This window comes from Gavia stellata, chromosome 6 (assembly GCF_030936135.1).
Source record: "Gavia stellata isolate bGavSte3 chromosome 6, bGavSte3.hap2, whole genome shotgun sequence".
In the NCBI taxonomy this organism is placed as follows: domain Eukaryota; kingdom Metazoa; phylum Chordata; class Aves; order Gaviiformes; family Gaviidae; genus Gavia; species Gavia stellata.
In genome coordinates, this window is record NC_082599.1 from 905,664 (window position 1) to 926,598 (window position 20,935).

Here is a 20,935-nt window from a genome sequence, read left to right on the forward strand (position 1 = left end):
AAGGGATCTCTGGAGGTCACCTTGTCCAACCTCCCTGCTCAAGCAGGGCCACCTACAGCCAGTTGCCCAGAAGAACTGAGTGAAGAATCTGCTCTGTTGGGTCCTGGGGTCGGTGCTGGTTATAACTTTGCTAGTGAAAGCTTGCATCAAAGAAATAATCACAGAAGAACATGATGTTCTGGTACCATTCTTAAAGGGAACCAGCAAGTTACCTGAGAATGAAGGTAGAACAGCAGTCAATACCTTCAACCGAAAGAATACAGCCGTGTGAGCATTAGTGGCAGGACTAAATGTGTTTGTTTTCCATAGTGCCTGAAGAACATTGGATGGGAGCTCAGCATGACATGACGGGACCAGATGCCTCTTTCTTTGTTGAGCCGCCAGGTAAAAATTGTTTTGATTTGATCTGCAGGAACTGTCTATAGAGAGTTTGTGAACAGCAGGAGCAGAGCTTCTCTTCTTGTCTGCCTTTTCAAGGCACTAATGGACTGAAGTGGGACCTGACTAAGAAAAATTCTGTTTCTGGTTCTCAAATCAATTTAGAATAGAAATGTGTTTTAGAGAGAGGTTACTTAACACGCATTTTCTGGTTTAGTGCTGTAAGAGATGGGGAGAACCCTCCATTTATATAGACTGTTTACATCTAATTTAGGGTAACAAATTTAATATATGCAGTTCTAAGCCCAACCATCAGTAGATATTAGTGGCATGCCCTCTTGGGGGTGTATCGTGTAGCAGGGCTTTAACCCGCTGAAAACATGCCATGGTTCTGGGGAATTAAGTTAGCAGATGCAGATGTGTGCAAAAAACCCACATTCAGTAGCAAGCTCTGTGGATTCCAGACTGCGTCTCCATTCTGTGCATCTCCATTACAGTGAAGGTACCGTAATTTCCAGCTGGGATGCATGTTTAAGCATTACTCGACACTAAAATAAAAAATAGGGTGAATAAAATTTACTCTTGAAAAGAAACTCCAAAACTGGAACTTTACTACTGTCAAGGATTCTAGTCTTTGTACACGCTGAGAGGCAAATGTGCTGACTTGCGTGGTAAGTCAGAGCACTCGTGTTTACTGCTGCTAAGGGTCGGTGCAGCTGAGAGCACCAACAAACATAATTTTGTCTCATGCATAATCAACAGAACTTTAAACGAAATTCTAATTGCAAACCTGTGTATTCTGTCCAATTATCTTTAGATTCTGGTTACAGTTAAATCTCTGAAGCTCCATTGGGACATAATTCCATTGTGGTTGCATGTATATTACGATACTTGATCCGTAATAGGAACTTTATTGCCGATTTCGGTGAACAAGCTAAGAAGAGAGTAGTTTAACACTGGTCCTAGGTAGAAAGTGTTTCTGGAGCTGGTGGCCCTACCTAGGGCTCAGGGTAGAACTGGGATGCTTTGTAACTGAAAGTTCTTCGACCTTCTCACAGCAGTTGTTTCTCTCAAGATAGAAGTGTTTTCCTAGGTATTGCACAAACTAATCTTCCAAAAATTGATGATAAAAACGGATTCTGTTTTTGTCCGAGCCAATGGGGACACTGAAGTGGGGGAGCTTACTCAGCAGGGTTGCTGCTGCAGGCAGCACAGAGCAGGCAGCACCTTGAGAGGGTGATTCATATCCTGGCAACTCCAGAAAAGAAAGGGGTTTGCGAAGATCTGAGTGCTTAATCAAACTTCGTTTTGTACGCCCAGTGCCCCCCACAGTGACTGAAGCGATAAAGCCGAATTTGCCGGAAAGCCCTGGAGCAGTGGCTCCTGGTTTCGTTCCTACTGCAGTAACGGCATCCCCAGGAGAGGCTGAGGCTACTGACGGACCAAAAGGTGCGGCATCAGGTAAAGTTGCCCCAGTCTAAAGACTGGTGCTGGGTTTAGGCCCTTCGTGAGCAAGCTGTAATGGTGGAAGGACATGGGACAGCAAGGTATTAACAAATCCCGTTGTGGCTAAAGGTTTACGATACCTGAATTGTGTTGGTAAGCAATAGCAAGTCTACGCAACTTTCCAACTCTTGTCACAGTCCAGTAACTGATTTAATGATTATTTACTTTTTCAAAATTCTAGCTCCAGAAAAATGTTCAGGTGTGTCAAGACCATGGTTATACCATGAGTCTCACACTATACATAAATACATTAAAAACTCTCCATTTGAAAGACTCTGTTTAAAACAGTTTCCAAGGTATTTATATACAGCGTCAGACTCGTGGTACACTTTGCACCAGTCTCTGTCCTTTATGCTTTTATTCCTGTACATTCCATGATTTGCCAGGGAGCATCCATGCTACTTTTAAAATCTATGCCTTTACTATCTTATTTTTCTGTAAAATCACAAACTTTAGATTTTATTTTGGAGAGGATCATGATGCGACTTAAAAAAAAAAAAAGGCAAGACCAAATGAGGGCTAGTGCATAATGGATCTTTTTGGGTTTGTTCACTGGAACACTGGTTTTATATAAATAGATCCTTGAAGTGCTATTTTAAAAGGGACTTTTTCAATTTTTCTGATTACTTTCCTTTTTTTGCTTTGTGAAGTATCTAATTTAAGATTTAATATATTTTTCCATTGTTTGGGGGGGACACACATGACATTTTTAGATGTAACTCAAACAATGCCTAGAATCTTTTTTTTTAACATCTATTCAGCAATGTATCTTAGATGTTCAGGTCACTGTGCTGCATTACACAGTATGTATGGGTTGTGCTTGGGGCTGTTGAAATTAATAGCTGTAGAAGAGAAATCTGGTGCTTCTGGCTTTTGATAATTGGTAAAAACTTGCCTCTAGACAGCTGAAATGTTAAACTAAGACTGACTGAAAAAAAACCCTTTAAGGGGATCTTATGAAAATGCTAACTTAAATGCAGAGGTTTGATTGTACTGTGAACTGACAAATGTTATTTTGAAACTAACAGCTCAGTGTTCAGTAGATATTATGTAAAAAATGAACGAGGCCAAGTTGGGTATGAAAGAATAAAGGGCAGTTGGTGATTCACTGGATGGCAGTGTCTTTTATGCCAAGAGTGCCAATGCTTCTGCTCAAGTTGCAGCACCATACCACCTGTGAACAGTATAAACCATATTTAAAATGCAGTGCGTACAGTTCTGGAATGTTTCAGGACTTTTTCCACTGTTGGAATACACAGCTGGGCTCATAAAAGTGACACTAAAAGTTTCTGTGTCCTGCTATATGGGAAAAAACCCTCATTGTGATTCCTAGATACATTCTGTTGGAATGCGTTGCTTGCAGTGGATCCAGCAGCCCTGGTCTCTTGCCAGCGACATAACATCAGGTAGTTTTTAAATAAAAACAGTGCGTCTTTTGGCTGTTGTATGTTAGGAGCAGACGGATGTCTAACATGGTAGTCAAGGATACAAAACAAGGCACGTGAAGCTGTAGTAGGAAAAGCACTTGGGTGCATTGAGGAGTGTCGTAAAGATTAGTACAACTTGAGTGCGCTGGCGTAAGCGGGGGGAGTAAGTGATGCTGAAAGACAAGGAGAAAGACAGGGAGCGAAAGCCCCGTCTTCTCTAGTCATAAAACCACACTGTCAGGTATTTACGTTCTGTATTTTTTTTGTTGCTTTCTGTGATCTGTGTTTCTGTAGCAGATGCAGCGGGTGTTCCTGCCTCGGACATCATGTCCGTTTCTGCAGATAAAGCCGGGTCCATTCTTGCAGGAGACACCAAGCCTCCTCAAGCTCTGGATGCTGGATTTGCACCGGCAGCAGAAGCCAGCCCTCTTCAGGCTATGGATGTTGGGTTTGCTCCTGCACCCGAAGCCAAGCCTCCTAATGCTGTCAATGCTGCATCCGCCCCAGGGGCAGATACTGGCTTCACCCCAGCTGCAGATACTCTGTCCTATTACGCTACGGATTTGGAGTTTGCGCCAGCAGAAGATGCGGGGTTTGCCCCAGCCGCAGGTGTGGAATCTCACCATGCTGTGGATTTGGCATTTGCCCCAGCAGCAGGTGCGGAATCTCACCGTGCTGTGGATTTGACGTTTGCCCCAGCAGCAGATGCGGAATCTCACCGTGCTGTGGATTCTGAGTTTGCCCCAGCAGCAGATACTAAATATCATCACGCTATGGATTCTGAGTTTGCCCCAGCAGCAGATACTACATCTCATCACGGTATGGATTCTGAGTTTGCCCCAGCAGCAGATGCAGAGTTTGCCCCTGCAGCAGAAGTCAACCATCATCATGCCATGGATTCTGGGTTTGCTCCTGTAGGAGAAGCCAAGCCTCTTCCTGCCATGGATTCTGGGTTCACTCCTGTAGCAGAAGCCAAGCCTCTTCCTGCCATGGATTCTGGGTTCGCTCCTGTAGCAGAAGCCAAGCCTCTTCCTGCCATGGACTCTGGGTTTGCCCCTGCAGAAGCTAAGTGTGTCTCTGCGGCTGACACCAAGGTTGCTGCATCTGAGGAGCTGATGACATCTGAGTCTTCTCTTGAGCAAGACAAGCCGCCCTTCGACAAACCTCCCGCAGGTGAGCATGTATGCCTCAAAGCTTCATTCAGGCTTGAAGCAGCATGGCAAGTGGTGTGAGAAGGTGGCTCTAAGTTGGCACAGCACTAGCAGCAACACTCCTGGTAGCACGTAACGGTGGCTACACGGATGGACAATTGTCATAAGACTGTCAAATAAAAAGCATTTTTTTTTCGTAGTTAAGATCATGATATGCCTTGCACAAAACATCTTAAGTAGAGCTCAGTTCTGCTGTCAAGATACAGAGGAAGTGCTTCATGAGGATTTTTCACTTAAAATATAAAACTAGAATATCTTAATGATTTTTATTTTTTTTTTTACTTGGAATTCTTAGCAGTGATGTATGTTTTTTAGGACAGCCAGAGACATTTTAGTTCATCCCTATTAGTACTTTTTTTTGTATCACTATCATCCTCAGCATATACCGAAATCATCACAGGTCCTGTAGGACATAGCGTCTTGAAACAAAGGTTCTTATCTTGAAAACAGTTTCTGAATAGACTGATAGGCTTTGTTGATGATTTTTGTGACATTTCCTTGGAATGACTATAGGCGGCGAAGTGGCGAGGCGGGCATTTTTTTTCCATGTGGTGGACAATAGATTTTCTGTGCTGCATAGATTTCTCAAAGGACACTGTCCTTTCAGAGAGAAAATTAGTCAAAATATAGCAAATAGTACTGGGCAGAGGCAGTATATGTCGATTGATTGCAGAAGGAGTTGGAGTGAGATATTTTCTCTTCTTTCTTACCTTCTAATACTCTTTAATTTTAGGAATAAATTTCAAAAGAGAGAATTTTTAACAAAAAAAATCCCTACTAGAATGTAGTAACTGAGAGTCACAGGTAGGAGAATGAAAGAGTAAATACCAGACAATACAGGAAGATTTGCTTTAGCAGAACACTAAGGCTTTCAGGGGAGGAGAGCTGGCAGAAAGTGATCCTAAAAAGCAGATTACCACTGTTTTGAAAGTGAGGAAAACCTTTAGTTTCTTGTGGGTGAGGAAGTGATTTTTATCTTCTCGTTTTTATCTTGCTTAATCTGATCTAACTTAAAAATAATACGAACTTTTATTTTTTACATTCTGTTTTCAGAAGCAGCTACAAATGTAGAACAAGAACCGAAAGTCCCAGAAGCTTGTGTTGATCTCTTTGAGAAAGCTAAAGACAGCAGACCACCTCCCAGCCAGCATGAAGAGCGTCTTCCAGAACAGACGAACCATCTTTCAGAACCAGCAGGTGAGAAAAGCAAACCACGGTATAAACCTGGAGCCAGCACTTCGCTATCAGCTAATTCTGCCCCATCACCTGAGTTCTTGCTCACAGACACTGTTCTCCTGTCCTTATCGAGGACGAAGCAACAAAGGTTTCATTTCAAGAAGGTTATTAGTGCGTGCAAACATGGGGACTGTTATAAACAGATGGTAGTCTTAACATTTGAAGCTACCATCATGTAACTTGTCTTTTTCTTCCTCATCCATAGTTGTTGTACCAATGTCTGTCATAATTTTTATTTCTATCTAAAATTTAAATAAAATTAATTACATATAGAACTGCTCGCCAATGTAATTATGTCTCACAAATTAAAACTTGTTCTAATTATGTGTAGCTAGGAATTTGGTAGTGTCTGCATGAGTATGCTCTAAGGTGTATATGAATACTAATGATTAGCATGAGATAGCGACTCCGGACTGATAATGGAGTATATTCTGGATTTGAATTCCAGTGGGAAGCTAGTATAGTCTGAATTTGGTTGATTAAAAAGGGGGGGGGGGGGGAACCAAACCCTCACCTTGTGCTTAAGCCCCAAGACAGTGTTTGCTTCGTGTTTTACCTCCACCTTGGCATGTCTGCCAAAATACAAAATTGCTGCTTAAAATGGGATTGTGAGGAGAAAATACGTAGTAGACTACCATATCTTATAAACTTCATCCCTATTAAAAATAAAAATAAAACCTATACCCTTTTCAAGGGCTTGTTTTTAAACTGCAGGTTGCCTGTATTCATAAGAACTGAAGCATTCTGTTCATATTTTTCATATTTCAGTTCCAGTAGAAGCAAAAGAAGATGTTGCACTAGAAAATAAAGACCTCTCTCCAGAAAAATCTGTCACTACTGTGGATGTTACTGCTACAGAGAAACAAAAGGAGGAGGCTGAACACAACCATGTCCAACATGCAGAACCTCAGCAAGAAAAAACCCTGCAAGAGCCCACAGGTAGAATATAAATAATAATTAAATTTTAGAATGGAAATATCCTCTGAACTCTTCACCTCTTCCTGCTGACTGCATTGCTGCTTGAGCAAGCAGAAATCTTTTTTGCGCCAAGCAGCTGTGCGGTTCTTTGCATTCATCGGTGATTCTGCTTGCGCTTTGCCTCTAATCCCTGCCCTCTTAAATAGTCTTTTCCCCTCCATGTTCACCGGACTAAAAGCCAAAATATGGGTGCTACTAGTACTTTATCACTGGGACTGGCTTATATCTTTCCTGTTGTAGAATTTAGAAGCTCACCATCTTTTTGCCATTACAACTCGCTTTTTATTTTGGTATTAAAAAGGACCATTAATTCTTATTACAATATTCCTAGTGAAGACCTCCTTCCACATTGAATTTTCTAATTACCAAAGGAAGATGTAGGTTTTTTCCTGCTCCACTAACCCAGCCTCTCCGATGAGCTGTTATTGCTTACACTTGTGACTGGAGGCTGATTTGTGGGCCAGGGCTAACTGACAAAGGACTGACGCTCTCTTTAAAATCAGTGGCTTGTAGCTAAGGAAACCTAGCGCTGCCTATAACGAATACAGCAAATGACTTCTGTTACGGAGGTTCTGCCTTCCGCTGCTTCCACCGTGGGTGCTGGGGGAAACTTAGCTCTTTTGCTCCCCCTTCCCCATTATGCCCCTTCTCTCTTCCCTAGTCTCATCTTTCCACTAAACTTCTATTTTCACATTTTGGAAGGAGGCCAGTTGGGGATATAAAAAGCATATCTATTTTCTTGTCTTGCTAAGACAAAATGGATCCATAATGCATTTTTAAAAAGCAATAGCATGTCCTTACAAGAACTGTTGCTTTTTGGTGGGGTAGGAGCATGTATCAGGAATTACATAATTTTTAAATAGCATTGACGTATTTGTCAGTAGTAGTTTAAATAGGTTTTGCGTGTAAATGTCTATCCCAGCCCTACTGAGGTGGATTTAGAATGTGTGGTATCAGTGCTGAAAAATTCTGCATATATGATTATATGGACTGTTTTAGATGGCTAAAATGACATATATAGTGTGTATATATATATATTTTTAAAGCAAATAGTTGCTTCGATGTTTGAGCAGGCTTCCTGTATTCCAGGTCTACCTACTGCACAAATAAGGCACGCTAACAAATCAAGTGAACGCAGGTTTGGCAGAGCAAAACCTGCACCAGTGCCCATTACAGATGTACCAGAGGAACGTCTTATAGGTCTGTCACAACAGAAGAGTACTGACCCAAAAGTAGACCCCTATTCTGTAGCGGAACTTGGATGTGTTGCTGGAACATCCCCTCGCACTAGGGTTTCACATAAAAAGGCAACAGAGCAGCCATCCAGTGTGCTGTCAGAGTTTGTGGAGAGCTGCAGAGACGTACCAAGGGAGAGCTGGGATTTGGAAGGTTCTCTGGCCATTGCAAAGAAAAAGAAAAAGAAACCAAAACAAAAGAGAAACCAGCTGCCAAGAACAATGGAGTTCTGGGATGAAAACGTAACAGTCTCAAAAGCTCCTAGAAATTCCCCGTTTGCTGTTGAATTGCAAAAACCAGGTGTCTGTCCCTTAATGCCTGCTGAAGCTCACAAAGAGCAGTCAATTGCCTCAGGAAGCAGAGTTTCAGATATGCCAAAGGATGCTAAAATAACAACTGGAGATTATACCCTGGATGAGCAAAATGCCTTCTCAGTGCCAGCACCAGGGCAGCAGGGCCAAAAACCCAGCATGCCGTTAGAATCTGTGTTGGATGCAAAAAATGGGGACGTCAGGAAAACATGGGATGACGGTTTGATGTGGCAATCTAAAGGCAAAAGAAGAGAAGTTCCCTTGCAGCAGGCAGGCAAGGCTAAGGTGGGGGAATCTGTTACAGCAAAGGTGCCAACCAAGCCTATGGAAAGAGATTTTCGTGATAAAAATGAGAAGAGGGAGTATAAGGAGTCAAAATGTGCTGACCTGACACCATCTCTTTCAGAAGCGATCAATCTAAGCAAAGTAGAAACTCCTTTAGAGACCAAACCTTCAGAATTGCTCCCTTCTGATAAAGATAAGGGGGGTAAATGCACATCTCCCAGGAGTGAAGCATTTGGTGACACTGTCCGCCGTGAGCTTCGGACTCCCAGTGGGTCACTGGAAGAAGCACCAAAGAAAAGAGGTAGTTGTGAAAAAAGCAAAGGGGTTGAAAATGAATCCCTCAAACAGCCTGCTCCTCTAGAGGCTGCGGCCCCGTCGGCCGAGCTTCCTAACGAGCCAAAAGCAGCTGATGAAACTAAATCAATGTCCTCCGATAAATGCATGGCTGTTGACTTTAGTACTGCAGAGGGAGTGTTGAAGACTCCAACAGACACTACTAAAACGCCTGCTACACCATTAGTTTTACCAAAACCTGAGGACGTTACTGCTTTGCAAAACAGAAAGGCTGATGGTTTTTCAGAGCAGCCGTTCCTTCTGTCGGCTAAGTCTGATGCAACCAAACATCCCACCTCTGCTGAAGCAGTGGACAGAGTGATGGTAGCAGATTCCCCTGATAAAAACAAAGGGAAAGGATTTATGGCATTAGAGCAGCAGACTGGAAAAGATCCCAGTATTGCACATGGGATGGACAGACCTAAAAAAAAGCGTGGTGAAGGGAAAGTTAAAAAAATCAAAAGCTTCTCTGAGCAGGTGATACTTTCAGAGGATGTAAGCAGACTTACTGATGGAGTGAGGATGGATGAGACTACAAAAGAAACAACCTTTCCTGATAAAGGCAGAGGTTTTACTGCAAGAGGACCTCCATCAGTGAGCGTTACACATGCTTATCCTGCAGACAAGCCAAAAAAAAGAGGTAGTGATGGAAGAAGTAAAAAAGGGGAAAGAAGTTTTTTCCAGCAGCCTTTTCTTGAGAATAAGATGGACCCAAACAGTTTTCCTGACATAACTGATAAAACTAAGGAAGTTAGTGATATAGGCAGAGAGAGGGGCTGTATTACTACTGAGTGTTTGCAGGAGAATACATCAGATGTAAATACAATGCAAAGGCCCATTGAACTGGTAACAGAGAAGCCTAAAGAAAGCGTTGGAAAAAATCAAATAGCTGATTTGGGTGCTTTAGACCAACCATTCCTGCTGGAGAGTAGGAGAGACACGATCAGCAAAACAAAAGAGGTAAATTTGGTGATTAAAGGCAAAGAGGTTGGAGTTACTTCTGCAGGGGAATCAGTTGTGATAAATCCTGATGCAGCACTGGTGGCAGACAAACCTAGAAAGAGATGTAGTGATGGGAAAAGAAAAAGAAGTGAAAAAAGTCCTTTTGGGCAGGCAGCTGTCCTGGATGCTGGGGTGGAAACAAGCAATCTTCCAAGCAAAGAGAAGGTAGCTGGAAACACAAAAGAAGCGACCTTTGCTAAAGATAAGGTGTCTGGTTTTGAAAGAGAGCTTTTGCTGGAGAATCTGACAGGTATAAGCAAAGAGGTGCTGGAAAAGCCTGAAATACAGGGTGGCAATAGAAGAAGTTTCTCTAATCAGCTGGTTCTTTCAGGCCATAGAATAGAGACAGCAGAGCCAGAAATAGTCAACACTAAAGAACCTTGGCCCGTGAATAAAGGTAAGGAACTAGGTACATCGGAGCCTGTCCCAGAGCACAGGGCAGACGCGGCTGTGGCACGTGGTCCCACCAGGGAACTGGTGGTGGACAAGCCTAAGAAAAAAAGTAGAGATGTGAAAAGCAAAAAGGCTGAAAATAGCCTTGAGCGCTCTGTTGCACTGGGTCCAGGTGACATCCCCGCAGTAGGTGAAGAGGTGGGAAATATTAAACAGACTCAGCCTTTTGATAAAGGCAAAGAGACTAATTCCAGTACTTGCGCGAGTCTGCTAGACGACCTAACTGATACTACTAAAGTACAAGCTCCTGCTATGCCTCTGGAGCCAGAAAAATCACACGCAAGTAATAAAGAGAAATGCAAAAAGATGGAGGCTAACTTGCAGCAGCCACATCTTCTGGAGCATAAAGCAGGTGTGGAGATGTTTCCTCCTCGTGATACGGAGATAACTGACAAATCTGAAGCAGAAAGTCCCGCTCCTTGCAGTATGGGGGGTGGACTTCCTATCCCAGAGCATCCAGCAGTGGCAGGTCACACTTTGGCCTCAGTTACTGATAGATCTAAAAAGAAGGGTTATGATGGAAGTAGTAAAAAGGCTAAAAATGCCTCTGAGCAGCCTGTTTTTCTAGAGCCAAAAACAAACAGGAGAGAAGTACAGCCTCCCGTAGGATCTGAGATGGAGTATGGAATGGAAGACATGGATTTGGTAGATGAAAACAGAAATATTAAAAACTTTCCCATTGGCCCTCAAATGCTTTGGCGTAAGAAAGGAAGCAACTCTGAATCCTTTGAGTCTGCAGTAACTGGCCCAGATAACACTGGCGATGTTTCTTCTGGCTTCCCGAAGCAGACAGATGAGGGTGCAAGAAGTAAGGGGCTTCCTCCTCCTGCAGCGGTAGCAGAGGAAGGCAGCACAGAGCCTGGATCTGGTGCTACGAAGGAGATACAGATGCAGAAGTCTTGCGAGCAACCCATCGATCTGGGACACAAAGAGCCTGGAAAAGACGTTTCGAAGAAAGATGGTAAAAGCAAAGAGGTTGGTTCCCAGGATGGGGGTGAGGCGGGTAAACCACTTCCTTTGGACCATTCAGTTAAACAGGACATTAAATCGAAGAAGGATGAAGTTCGCCTTTCTCCTGCGGCCAAGGGGGACGATAAAGAAATGAGAACCACTGATAAAAAGCACAACACGGACAGCACTTCCTCAGACCTTCCTCAGAAGGTGGCAGATTCAAAAAATAGACCGGCTGCTGTATGTGCTGAAGGGACAGAGAAACTAGAAGCAACGGTCTCTTCTGGAGAGAAGGACGCCGGGTGCGTTTCCCCACAACCTGCAGCGATACCAGAGGGCAAAGCAGCAGCAGCCGCATCGCAGGTTGTGGCAGAAGTGCTGCTGGAGGATAGGGCTGAAGAGGCTGAGTGGGACGGAGGCAGGAGAAGCGAGCAGAGCTCACTGCAGTACCCAGGCAGTTGGGACAATAAAGAGGCTGAAGCAGAGGCTGCTGGTTTAAATCTGGCAGCTGCCCAAACAACCACAGTCAGCCCCAAAGATAACAATAAAGGTCATCCTCAGCCTGCGGAAGAGGATGCTGCTCACAGTGGGGAAGTTCACCTGAAGGATGCCCTGGCGCTGAAGTCTGAGGTTGATAAACCTGAAGACACAACTAAAGAAAAAGAGGAGGAATGCGAACAAAAAGCTGTGAAGGAGGCAAAGAAAGAGAGAGTTAAAGCAGCAGAGCAGATCAAAGGCTACATGAGACCCACAAAGTCCAGAGGGGTGCCAGCCCTGCCAGCCAGGTCTGCTGCTCCAGACCGAGAGAAACAAAGGCAGCTGAAACCCACTGGTATGAGCCGGCAGAGGCAAGAAAAAGGTGTGTGTGTGTGTGTTTGCGATTTGAGCTAGCAGCAGTAATCCAGACAGCTTGCGTGCAAGACCTTGCTATTTGTCAGTGCCTTGGCATGAATACGTAATTGTTAATCCTATGTGGCACAAGCGAGTGTGGCATGACTGGTTTTTTGGCTGATCTTAAAAGGCTGCTAGTTCTGCTTGCCTCTCTCACAGTGCTAATTCCCAAAGTTTGAAGGATTGACAGCTTGGTCTAAGTTCCAGAACTCTTGATTATTATTTTTTTTTATTCATTCAGAGTTAATGTTACATATATATTGTATAACGTTTAAGGAAACCTGCACTTTTTGGTGTTAAGTTACATTAGCTTCTTGTCATCCGAGACTGCAAGTGACCTTCATCTGCGGTACAACAGTGAATCGTCCTGATTACTGAATAGCACTGTACACCGCTGGCGGGCAGGGGCTGGAGCATTTCTGTGGTAGGAAATGTTCTCAGTCGCTGTCGTGTTGCAGGGTTTGGTTTTAATCCCACCTCAGGCTAACTGCAACCATCTACTTTTCCTCCTGCAATTGGTTAATGACTTTATCTTAAGCTACCCTGAACTGCTACATCGATAAACGTGCTTCCTTCTGGAATAATAATCTTTACTAAAACAGAGTTGTAAGAAAATAATAGCGGGACTGATACAGATTTTAAGACTTTCTCTCTCTGAGACTACAGAGGGACTGGTTAAGCGTTTTGGACTGTTTGCTCTGGCTGTTGTCCAGGGAACAAGATTCCTGTACTCATTGGAAATGAGATGGAATTAACTTCATAGAATTTAATGAAGTTTGTAGGAATTTTGAAATGGGGAATATAGTATGGATAGAGATATAAACAAAAATATTCTTGTACTTTGGCTCATTCTTAAACCTTTCTCAGAAAGAATTGGCATCTTCTCTGTGAATTCCAGTCTGCTGAAGTGGGCTGGGGAAGTTTATCCCTGCCCTTAGGTGCTCTGAGTTTTTGCCTTGTCATCAGGCATGGAAGTTGGTTCCTGTTTCTATTTCTGCGGAGTTCCTTGCTGCCAGTTTGCATGATGCAGCCACTAACTTAACAAACGTAGAGCTCAAGTGCGCCTTAACATGCTGGTCAGGTTTTTGAGAGGTTTTGTAATTTTAATGAGTGTTGCATAACCTGCAGGAGTTCTATTTTAGTGAAGTGGTGTTCTCTGCATGAACTTGTGCCTGCAGAAGTAATGTTCTTTGGTGCATGATGCTACAAAATAAAGGGAAAGCTAAAGGCAGCATCTTCTTTAAAAAAAAAAAAATTTTTTAAAGCCTTTCCATTGTCTGCTAGAAGTCTTTCTTTTCCTTTGCTAACTGCTGCTTTCAGGGGAGCAGAATTTTAGTAGCAGATCCATGCGAAAAAGTAAAGCTCCACCTGAATGTTTTGCACAGGTAAAGTGTGTTCGGAGTTAAAGGATCCCTGGTTCAGAGTAGCACATCAGCGTGTGAGCGAGTTGATACATACTTTGCATCTGTAAGTTGACCTGACCTAAGTTTGCATGGGACTTTAATAATATTCAGTTGCTTTCATCTTTTCAGCACTTCATAGACTCACAGTTGTTTGCTGTGGTTTTTTTTTTTTTTTAAGAGAAGCTCTGAATGACGGAGCTTGTTTTGGAAATGTTGGTTGACATGTTCCTACGGCAGTTTAAATCCAAACGCCGTCAGGTGCAGGGCTGCCGAGGAGCGCTGGCAGCAGACCTGGCCCCTGGCATGGCTTCGGGCGGTCTCAGGGTGACCGCGCAACATCTGGGCTGAGTGACAGCGCCTAAGTTGCAGTCGAGCTCTTAGCAGCAGAGGAGCAGGGAAGCAGATTTGCTTCGCCATCCAGGCATGTTACCGAGGCTTGTCTCTCTTTCCATCCGCTGCCGAACTCGTAACGAAGTAGTTGTTCGGTGAGTTGCAAGGCGCCAGCACAACCCAGAATCCCTAAGTTGGCACAAGTGGTGTGGAAGTGCCTTAGGCTGGATCCGAGGATGAAACAGCACATTCATGCGTCAGTTGAACACAAGTTAAAACCAGAAGTCAATGAAGGGAAGGTGTTGAGATTGAAGACCGTGAACGTGAGTGTGCCTGTTTACTGGACAGAGAAGGAGCTAAAGGGATCCAGGAGATCATTATACAGTCCAGATTTTCATAGAATCATAGATTGGTTGGGGTTAGAAGGGACCTTTAAAGGTCATCTGGTCCAACAATTTCAATTTTCACTGTTGATTGGGCCGTGGACTGTATGTACCTTCTACATGCCAGATCATCCTCCTGTGAAGGTAACAATTCCCTGCTCAAAGGGTTTATGTTTTTACCTATCCCCAGAACCTGGCGATCACTTCATCTGTACTTGTCAGGCAGGACTACAAAGCTCATACTTTGCAACATCTAATATCCGCCCATATAAGCCGTTTTTCTTTGTGGTGGGCAGTTGGTGATCTAGTATCAGAATAACGCACGTAGATATTTTGGAGGATCTTCTGCTGAAGTTTAGTAACTGAAATCTCTTGAGCCAGGCTCCTGTGTCTTACACCGTGTGTTCTAGAATAACAGGACGGCTCTCCTAAATGCATCAGCTCCTGTATGTACTGCTAAAATAGGTACCAGCTTTCTGATACGGCTCCCTTGGGAGTCATGGCAACTGTGATGCTGCAGATTTCTCTCACTGACGGAAGTTGTATGTATCTTTTATAAACTAGGCCTGCAAACTTCTGTAACTTTTTTTTTTTCCTAATTTTGACTTTGCAGCTTAAAGTTAAGAACCGTTGGATATAGGGCTGTTCGTGCAATTTGAATTTAATCCCTTATCCATCTCTTGGATTTATTTCAGCTTCTCATTTTTGTTGTTGCCACTGTAAGAACTGCCCCAGATTCTTCTGGAAAGCTATTTTATACCTTTGAATGTCAGGAGGCAGCTGAGATGATAATCAAATCATATCAGACATGATCAGCTTTTAAAATGTGACTGAGGCTTTATGCTGCTACTTGCATGGAACTAAACCTAAAATTGGGAATTATGTAGAGCAAGCAGGGTCCTAAAATCTGTACTTCCAAGCAGGTGCCCCTGCTGACGTAGGGCTGGGGCTCTGATGTTGAGGAACGGTTAACAGAGGAAACGACGGAAGCTTTTCATTCATCCAGTGCTGAGCCAGTTGATTCAGATTTACTGCTAGCATCCCTCTTCCCTTTGCTCCTCAAGCTGTGTTTCAACACTGAGACTTAAAAAAGATTTTGTTCTCCAATCTGTCCTTAAAGAATAGTCTATTTTGAAAAAGAATTTGATTCGTTTCAGTGTTTTGGGTTTTGTATCTTCGTATGTTTTTTGATTTGCATAAGCTCTTCAGGAAAGGACCATCTTCATGTCTATTATAGTGATGCTCCAGTATTTAATGCTGTGGGCTTTGGTGGTGGCAGACTAAAGAGCTTATTGCATAACCACATTGTGGTCTAGACAGTTATGCTTCTGCATTATTCTCCCAAACATGGATTGGAGGGGCCCGTTGAAGTGGTCGTCTGATGCTTGGCTCCCCTCTTTCCTCAAAAGCTTCCATGGCAATCCCTGTCGCTGCCTTCTGTGGGCATCCCTCCAGCGCCCGTCCTTTCAGCTGAGCTGATGACAAGCTGTCTTTGCAGCCCATTGGCACAAGTGCCGTCTGTAATACAGTACATATTTCTCAATATGACAGCTCGAAAACCCTTGTGTGTAAATAAGATGGATTTAAAAGCAAGACATGCCATCTCTGCTTAATGACAGTATTTGCTTTTCTTCTCCAGCCACAATGAAGCCCTTTCTCTAAATATTTTCTTTTCCTGACTGGTTTCCATTATACTGGTGTCATTATAATCTTACGTCTGTTTAGTATTTCCACAGTAACCTTTCATTCATATAACGTCTGTAATTCCCCTGTGGGACCCCAAACTGTAATTGCGTTTGTCTAATACGAGCTGATCAGCTACGTGAACGCAGCGGGGCAGTGGATTGTACGGACGTGCATCCGTCTTGCCTGAAATCATCATCACAAATGCAGTCTTGGACAAGTACCACATAGCAGTGGTACTTCAATCATGCTTTTGAAATGGTCAGAATAACATCATATTGCAGCCCGATCATTAATTAAGGCCTGTTAATTATCCCAGGTAGATGTATGAGAGAAATGAAAACCCAGCAATGGCACCTGCCAATTCTCATGTCAGAACTGAACGTATTTATGAAGCAGCAAGAGAACGTTGCGATTAGCTGCCTTTCCCCAAAATTTTTGTGTGTTTGTATTTGATTCTGCTTTAACAGAAGGTTTTGTTGAGGTATCGGTTCTGTCTGTAATTAAAAGGTGAGCTGAACTTAGAGGACATCTTCGCAGATCTGTAGCTCGCAGATACGGGATGTTTAAAAGACTGTTTGTCTTCTGGTGAATCAGTGCGTAGCTCTGAATGTGTTCTTTTAAGGATTGCTCAAAACACTTGTAACTGACTGCGTGTGCCCATCTTTTTTTTTCGTTGGTTTTGTACTGGGTGTTAGATTGGTGCTGGCTTTCTCTCTAGCGGGACGGTCTCCTGCAGCAGCTCTCATTTTAAGCTGGCACCCCACGGGCTTTGGCTAGGACTTCTAAAGTTTTGTTTGCTTGCTTTATTTTATATTCCTGCTCATCCCCGACACTCTGATTTTCGAGAAAAGCTGGCAACGAAATAAATAGACTTGCATTTGTAAATTCTGCCAGATTAAGAACGTTGAACGCGTTTCCTTAGGGATGTTGTTTAACTTTCAGGGGATATCTGAATTTCAAGCCTGATCGTTCCTTGCTGATGATGCTAGTTCGTTGCTTGTGTTTCATGGAGTTGACTTTCCTTTGCCTTTTTTTCAGTTTCCACTATCAAATACTCCTACAATAACCAAATACTTGTGATATTTTGAGTCGGAAACACTCTTGAGTGCATTTTAATTCTGGTTTTGGCTGATCACTAGGATTTTTAACGTATTATATGTAAATTCTAAAGTAAGTGGGATTTGATCTGTAAATGTCCTGTCCTATAAAACACGAGGCTGTGTCTGAGTATTGTACGGCTCCGCACCTTTTAAATGTTCAGCTGGTAGCGCACAGTTACGGTGGCCGGAATACTAAATATTCTGATTCACCTCTTTATCCTTTAGCCTGGCTTCTTCCAGACTGCGAGAAGAAATGAAGCAGGTGAGTTCAGCGGGTAGTGTCAGACCTCGGGCTTCACGTGTTGCTGCTTGTCGTACGCTCAGTGAGCGTTTGGCTGAGCGGCACGACGCGTGTGTGTGCACGAGCACGCCGACGAGCGAGTGTTTAAATTGCACTTTTACGCTTCTGGCTTTTACAGACAGAGCGTATCCTTGATGGTTCTGGTCGGTCCGATCGCTGTTGTTGGTGATAACTCTTAACCAGAGATCACATTAGTTGGAGATGCTGGCAAGGAGTAGCTCATCATCCTGCAAAGTGATGTTGCCTTAGAAACCGGTGCAAAGGATTGTACAGAAACGGTTGTGTTAGATTAAAAAAAAAAAAAACACAACCCAGCAAAGGCATTAGAAGGGATAAGTAATAGCTTCGGGAGTGAAGCAAAAATAGAAACACTAGGCTGATTCATCTGCTGAGGCTGGAAGCTTGCAGATTGGGTGTTAAGTCGTGACGTGTTGATGTAGCGATCTTAGCCTGCTCTGGTTATGGGCACTGGCTCAGCCTGGGCAGCCAAGTTTTACCTGGTAAAGCCCAGTGAAGTGGAAAGGGATTCTCTGCAGTTTCTTCAGCACGTGGGTATGTCTTCCCTTGGAAAATGCTCACGTTCGGAGATACAATATAAGCATCAAAATACATCTAAGCAGCTCAGATAAATGACTACAGATGTGTTTAGTGTTGGTACTGAACCGTGTGCTGTATGTGCTCAGCTCCCCTAACAGGCTTATTTGTGTCAGCTGTACCTGTAAGAAAAGACAGGATTTAATGATGACAAGACGACGTGAACAGGCACAATACAACCTTCCTCCCTGTGAAACAGGCTGCTGTCTCGCCACTGAAAGGTTGAGAGAAGCTCCAGGCAGTGGGCGAATCTCCACGTCCAGAAGCTGGAGCAGGGTCTGACTTGCAAGCGCTTACAACTATTTCACTGCCATTAGCTGACACAGTCTTGAAAAGAAAAACAGTGGAGAGCCAAAAGGATTGTGAAACACCAGATTTGGTACTTGGAGAGTATGAAACCTTCCTCAAAGTCGAACTAAGGGTAAAAGCAGTGGATGGGCTTCCTTGCAGGAAGTCTCTAACTCGCCCTTCAAACCCATCTCCTCTTGAGCATGGGCCCTCTCTCATTTGAGTTGTTTTTTCAAAATCTGTCTAAGTCCCCTTGTTTTCGGAACATCCTCCCGCCCTTTCTTGCATATCTTTCATTGACTGGTACTGCTTCTCTTTATAATTCTGTAGAAAATGTAAGCTTTGTCAGAATCTACAGGAAGAACTGGGACCAAAGCTGCGGTGTCAGGGCTGCTGGTTGGGCGTTGTGAGTGTTGGTGACTTCTGGTCCTGCTGAAAGCTTAGCGCGACAACCGTGGTGTAGCTTCGGAAGCAGAATATCAATAAATTTAAAGAAAAAAAAAAAGTGTTTGGTAGAAGGTAGAGGCAAGGGCACTGGAACTGAGAATGGGTATCTGGAAACAACATGCTATAGACAGGATGAAGCTGTTGAAAAGCTCTGAGTGTATGAACTCTACATTACCTCCATTAATGTCCTGAGAGATTAAATATTAGATTACTTTAGAGATTTTTTTTCATAGCTAAGCGTTCTCCTGCTTCTGAGTATCCCAGTTACTGAATATGGTTCATTTCCTACATTAAAAGAAAAACTATTTAATAAAGTAGCAACGGTGGTTGTTACTGGCTGTATATTGACATTATGAGTCAGGCTTTTCTTTCCGGTGATGCAAATCTCTCCTGTGGTACTGGGCTCTGAAGTACCAGCCCCTAAATCAATGTGGGTTTTCTCCTCTGTCTATTATAAGTGGTAGCTGTTTGCTTTTAAAGAAAAAAAGAAATCAAATAAAAAACTTATTGGTGGTTTCAGGTAGCTTTACCAACCTGCCCTCGCTCCTGGTGAAGTGCATTAAGTGATCTCTAACGGATTGAGATGCGCTACAAAAATCTTGGTTTGGAATTGACGGAGCGATAGAGGAATAACGGTAATGACATGGGATTAGATGACTTCAAGGTCTGCCATTTTGGGGAGGAGGCTAAATATTTCCGGAGCGAGCAAGTGCTTGCAAACATTAGTCCTACACCGGTTAGGAGAGAGAACGCAAGCCTTGAGCTAAGGTCCCATTTTCCGCTAGCAAGACACCTATGAATATTTTAAAGTACAGAAAAATTGTTGAGGCCTTTTGAGAACTGAAGCTTGTGGGTGGAACTATTCTGGTTAATTAGAGGGTGTCATGAAAGATTCATATAACTTGCAGTTCCTTAGTCATTGTTTTTAAATATAGCAGTGTCTTAAATCCAAAGCTTAAATACAAGTAGATAAATGTGTGGATTGTAGCATTTCTCAGCAGCAGGTTAAATTCAGGGGGCGTAGTGTAGCTTGCAGTCTCTGGGTGTAAAAATACATTTATGCTCAGTTAAGCTATAGCAGGGAGTCCTTTTACTGCACCAGCTATGAGGACAAAATTTTCTCCTGGGCTGGAGTATATTGATGTCTGTAACGGTCAGCGTCTGTAACCCTGGTTCAGAGGAGAAAATTTGCCTTGGTCAAGGATTAATCTGTACTGGGCACTTAAGAAAAAACCACAGCTCTGCAGTTTGGTGCTAACGCAATAGTAGCAACCCAGGTACCGGTGGCTGAGTGGCTAGAAGCAATCTTCAGCACTCTTGGGTAGGCTCCCCGCTTAACCAGGGAAACGATGTCCAAATCAAGAAAAGCAGTTAGAAAAACCTTGTCAAGGCTGCTGGATATAGAGGCTTCGCAGGACGGCCGAGTAGTGCACTTATATGTGTGTTGAGAGGGGCCTTGAATAGATCAAAACAAAGTGTGAAATGCTAGGTGTGAATTAAGTGCAATAGAAAAAATGCAGCTCAAAAATATTGTAAGATATGTTCACATTTAAAAAAAAAATATTTAAAAATCAAGTTTACAGTATTTAAGACTACAAAACCTCTCCTAACCTGTCCCATTTCATCCTTTTCGGCTTTGTCCATTTGCTTGTATGAGCGATACGGTTTGTGAATCGTGAAATCCTCATTACAGCAACACTTGGGATCACTGTTGACTCCAAAAGAATATATTAAAATTCACTGAAAACAAAGCCCTTGTGCTGAAAGAGGTCATTCTGTGCTGTAGTGTTTGGGGTTGGGCTTGTTTTGGGGGCTTGTGTCTTATTTTTGTTTAAGGGGAGGAAAATTGCTGACCTTAGTCCCTAAGTATTCTTCAGAGTGGTTCAGCAGCAGGAATTAATCCTTATAAATGCATTGATCATAATAGGGTTTGACAGAGAAAAAGGAGACGGCAATATTTCCCGAAATGTGTAACAAGCCAAGAAATGCTGCTCACAGAAACATCATTTCACTGAGATGATTAAACCCCACTAGCCAGAGATGGGTATTTCTGTTACAGAAGTGTCTTCCTCTTGATTTTTTACAAAAGGATAAAACCTGACGTTTTCCTTTGAACTAGTGGCTGAATCCAGTAAATGAAGGCGTGCGGGAGGCAGGGGGTGGGGAGGAAGGAGTTTTGTCATGAATACAGGGGGCATGGTGTGT

General features: G+C 43.2%; 1 protein-coding gene across 3 annotated transcripts in view; it reads left to right on the forward strand.

Moving 5' to 3' along the window:
- The window catches only part of MAP4 (microtubule associated protein 4), a 166,716-nt gene that overhangs the window by 105,457 nt on the left and 40,324 nt on the right, over positions 1-20,935 (forward strand). For all 3 annotated transcript variants that reach the window (XM_059818566.1, XM_059818567.1, XM_059818568.1), the window contains exons 8-12: positions 310-384; positions 1,699-1,839; positions 3,606-4,484; positions 5,576-5,719; positions 6,527-6,697. In XM_059818566.1, the coding sequence (XP_059674549.1) occupies positions 310-384; positions 1,699-1,839; positions 3,606-4,484; positions 5,576-5,719; positions 6,527-6,697 (1,410 nt within the window). The remainder of the gene's footprint in view (positions 1-309; positions 385-1,698; positions 1,840-3,605; positions 4,485-5,575; positions 5,720-6,526; positions 6,698-20,935) is intronic.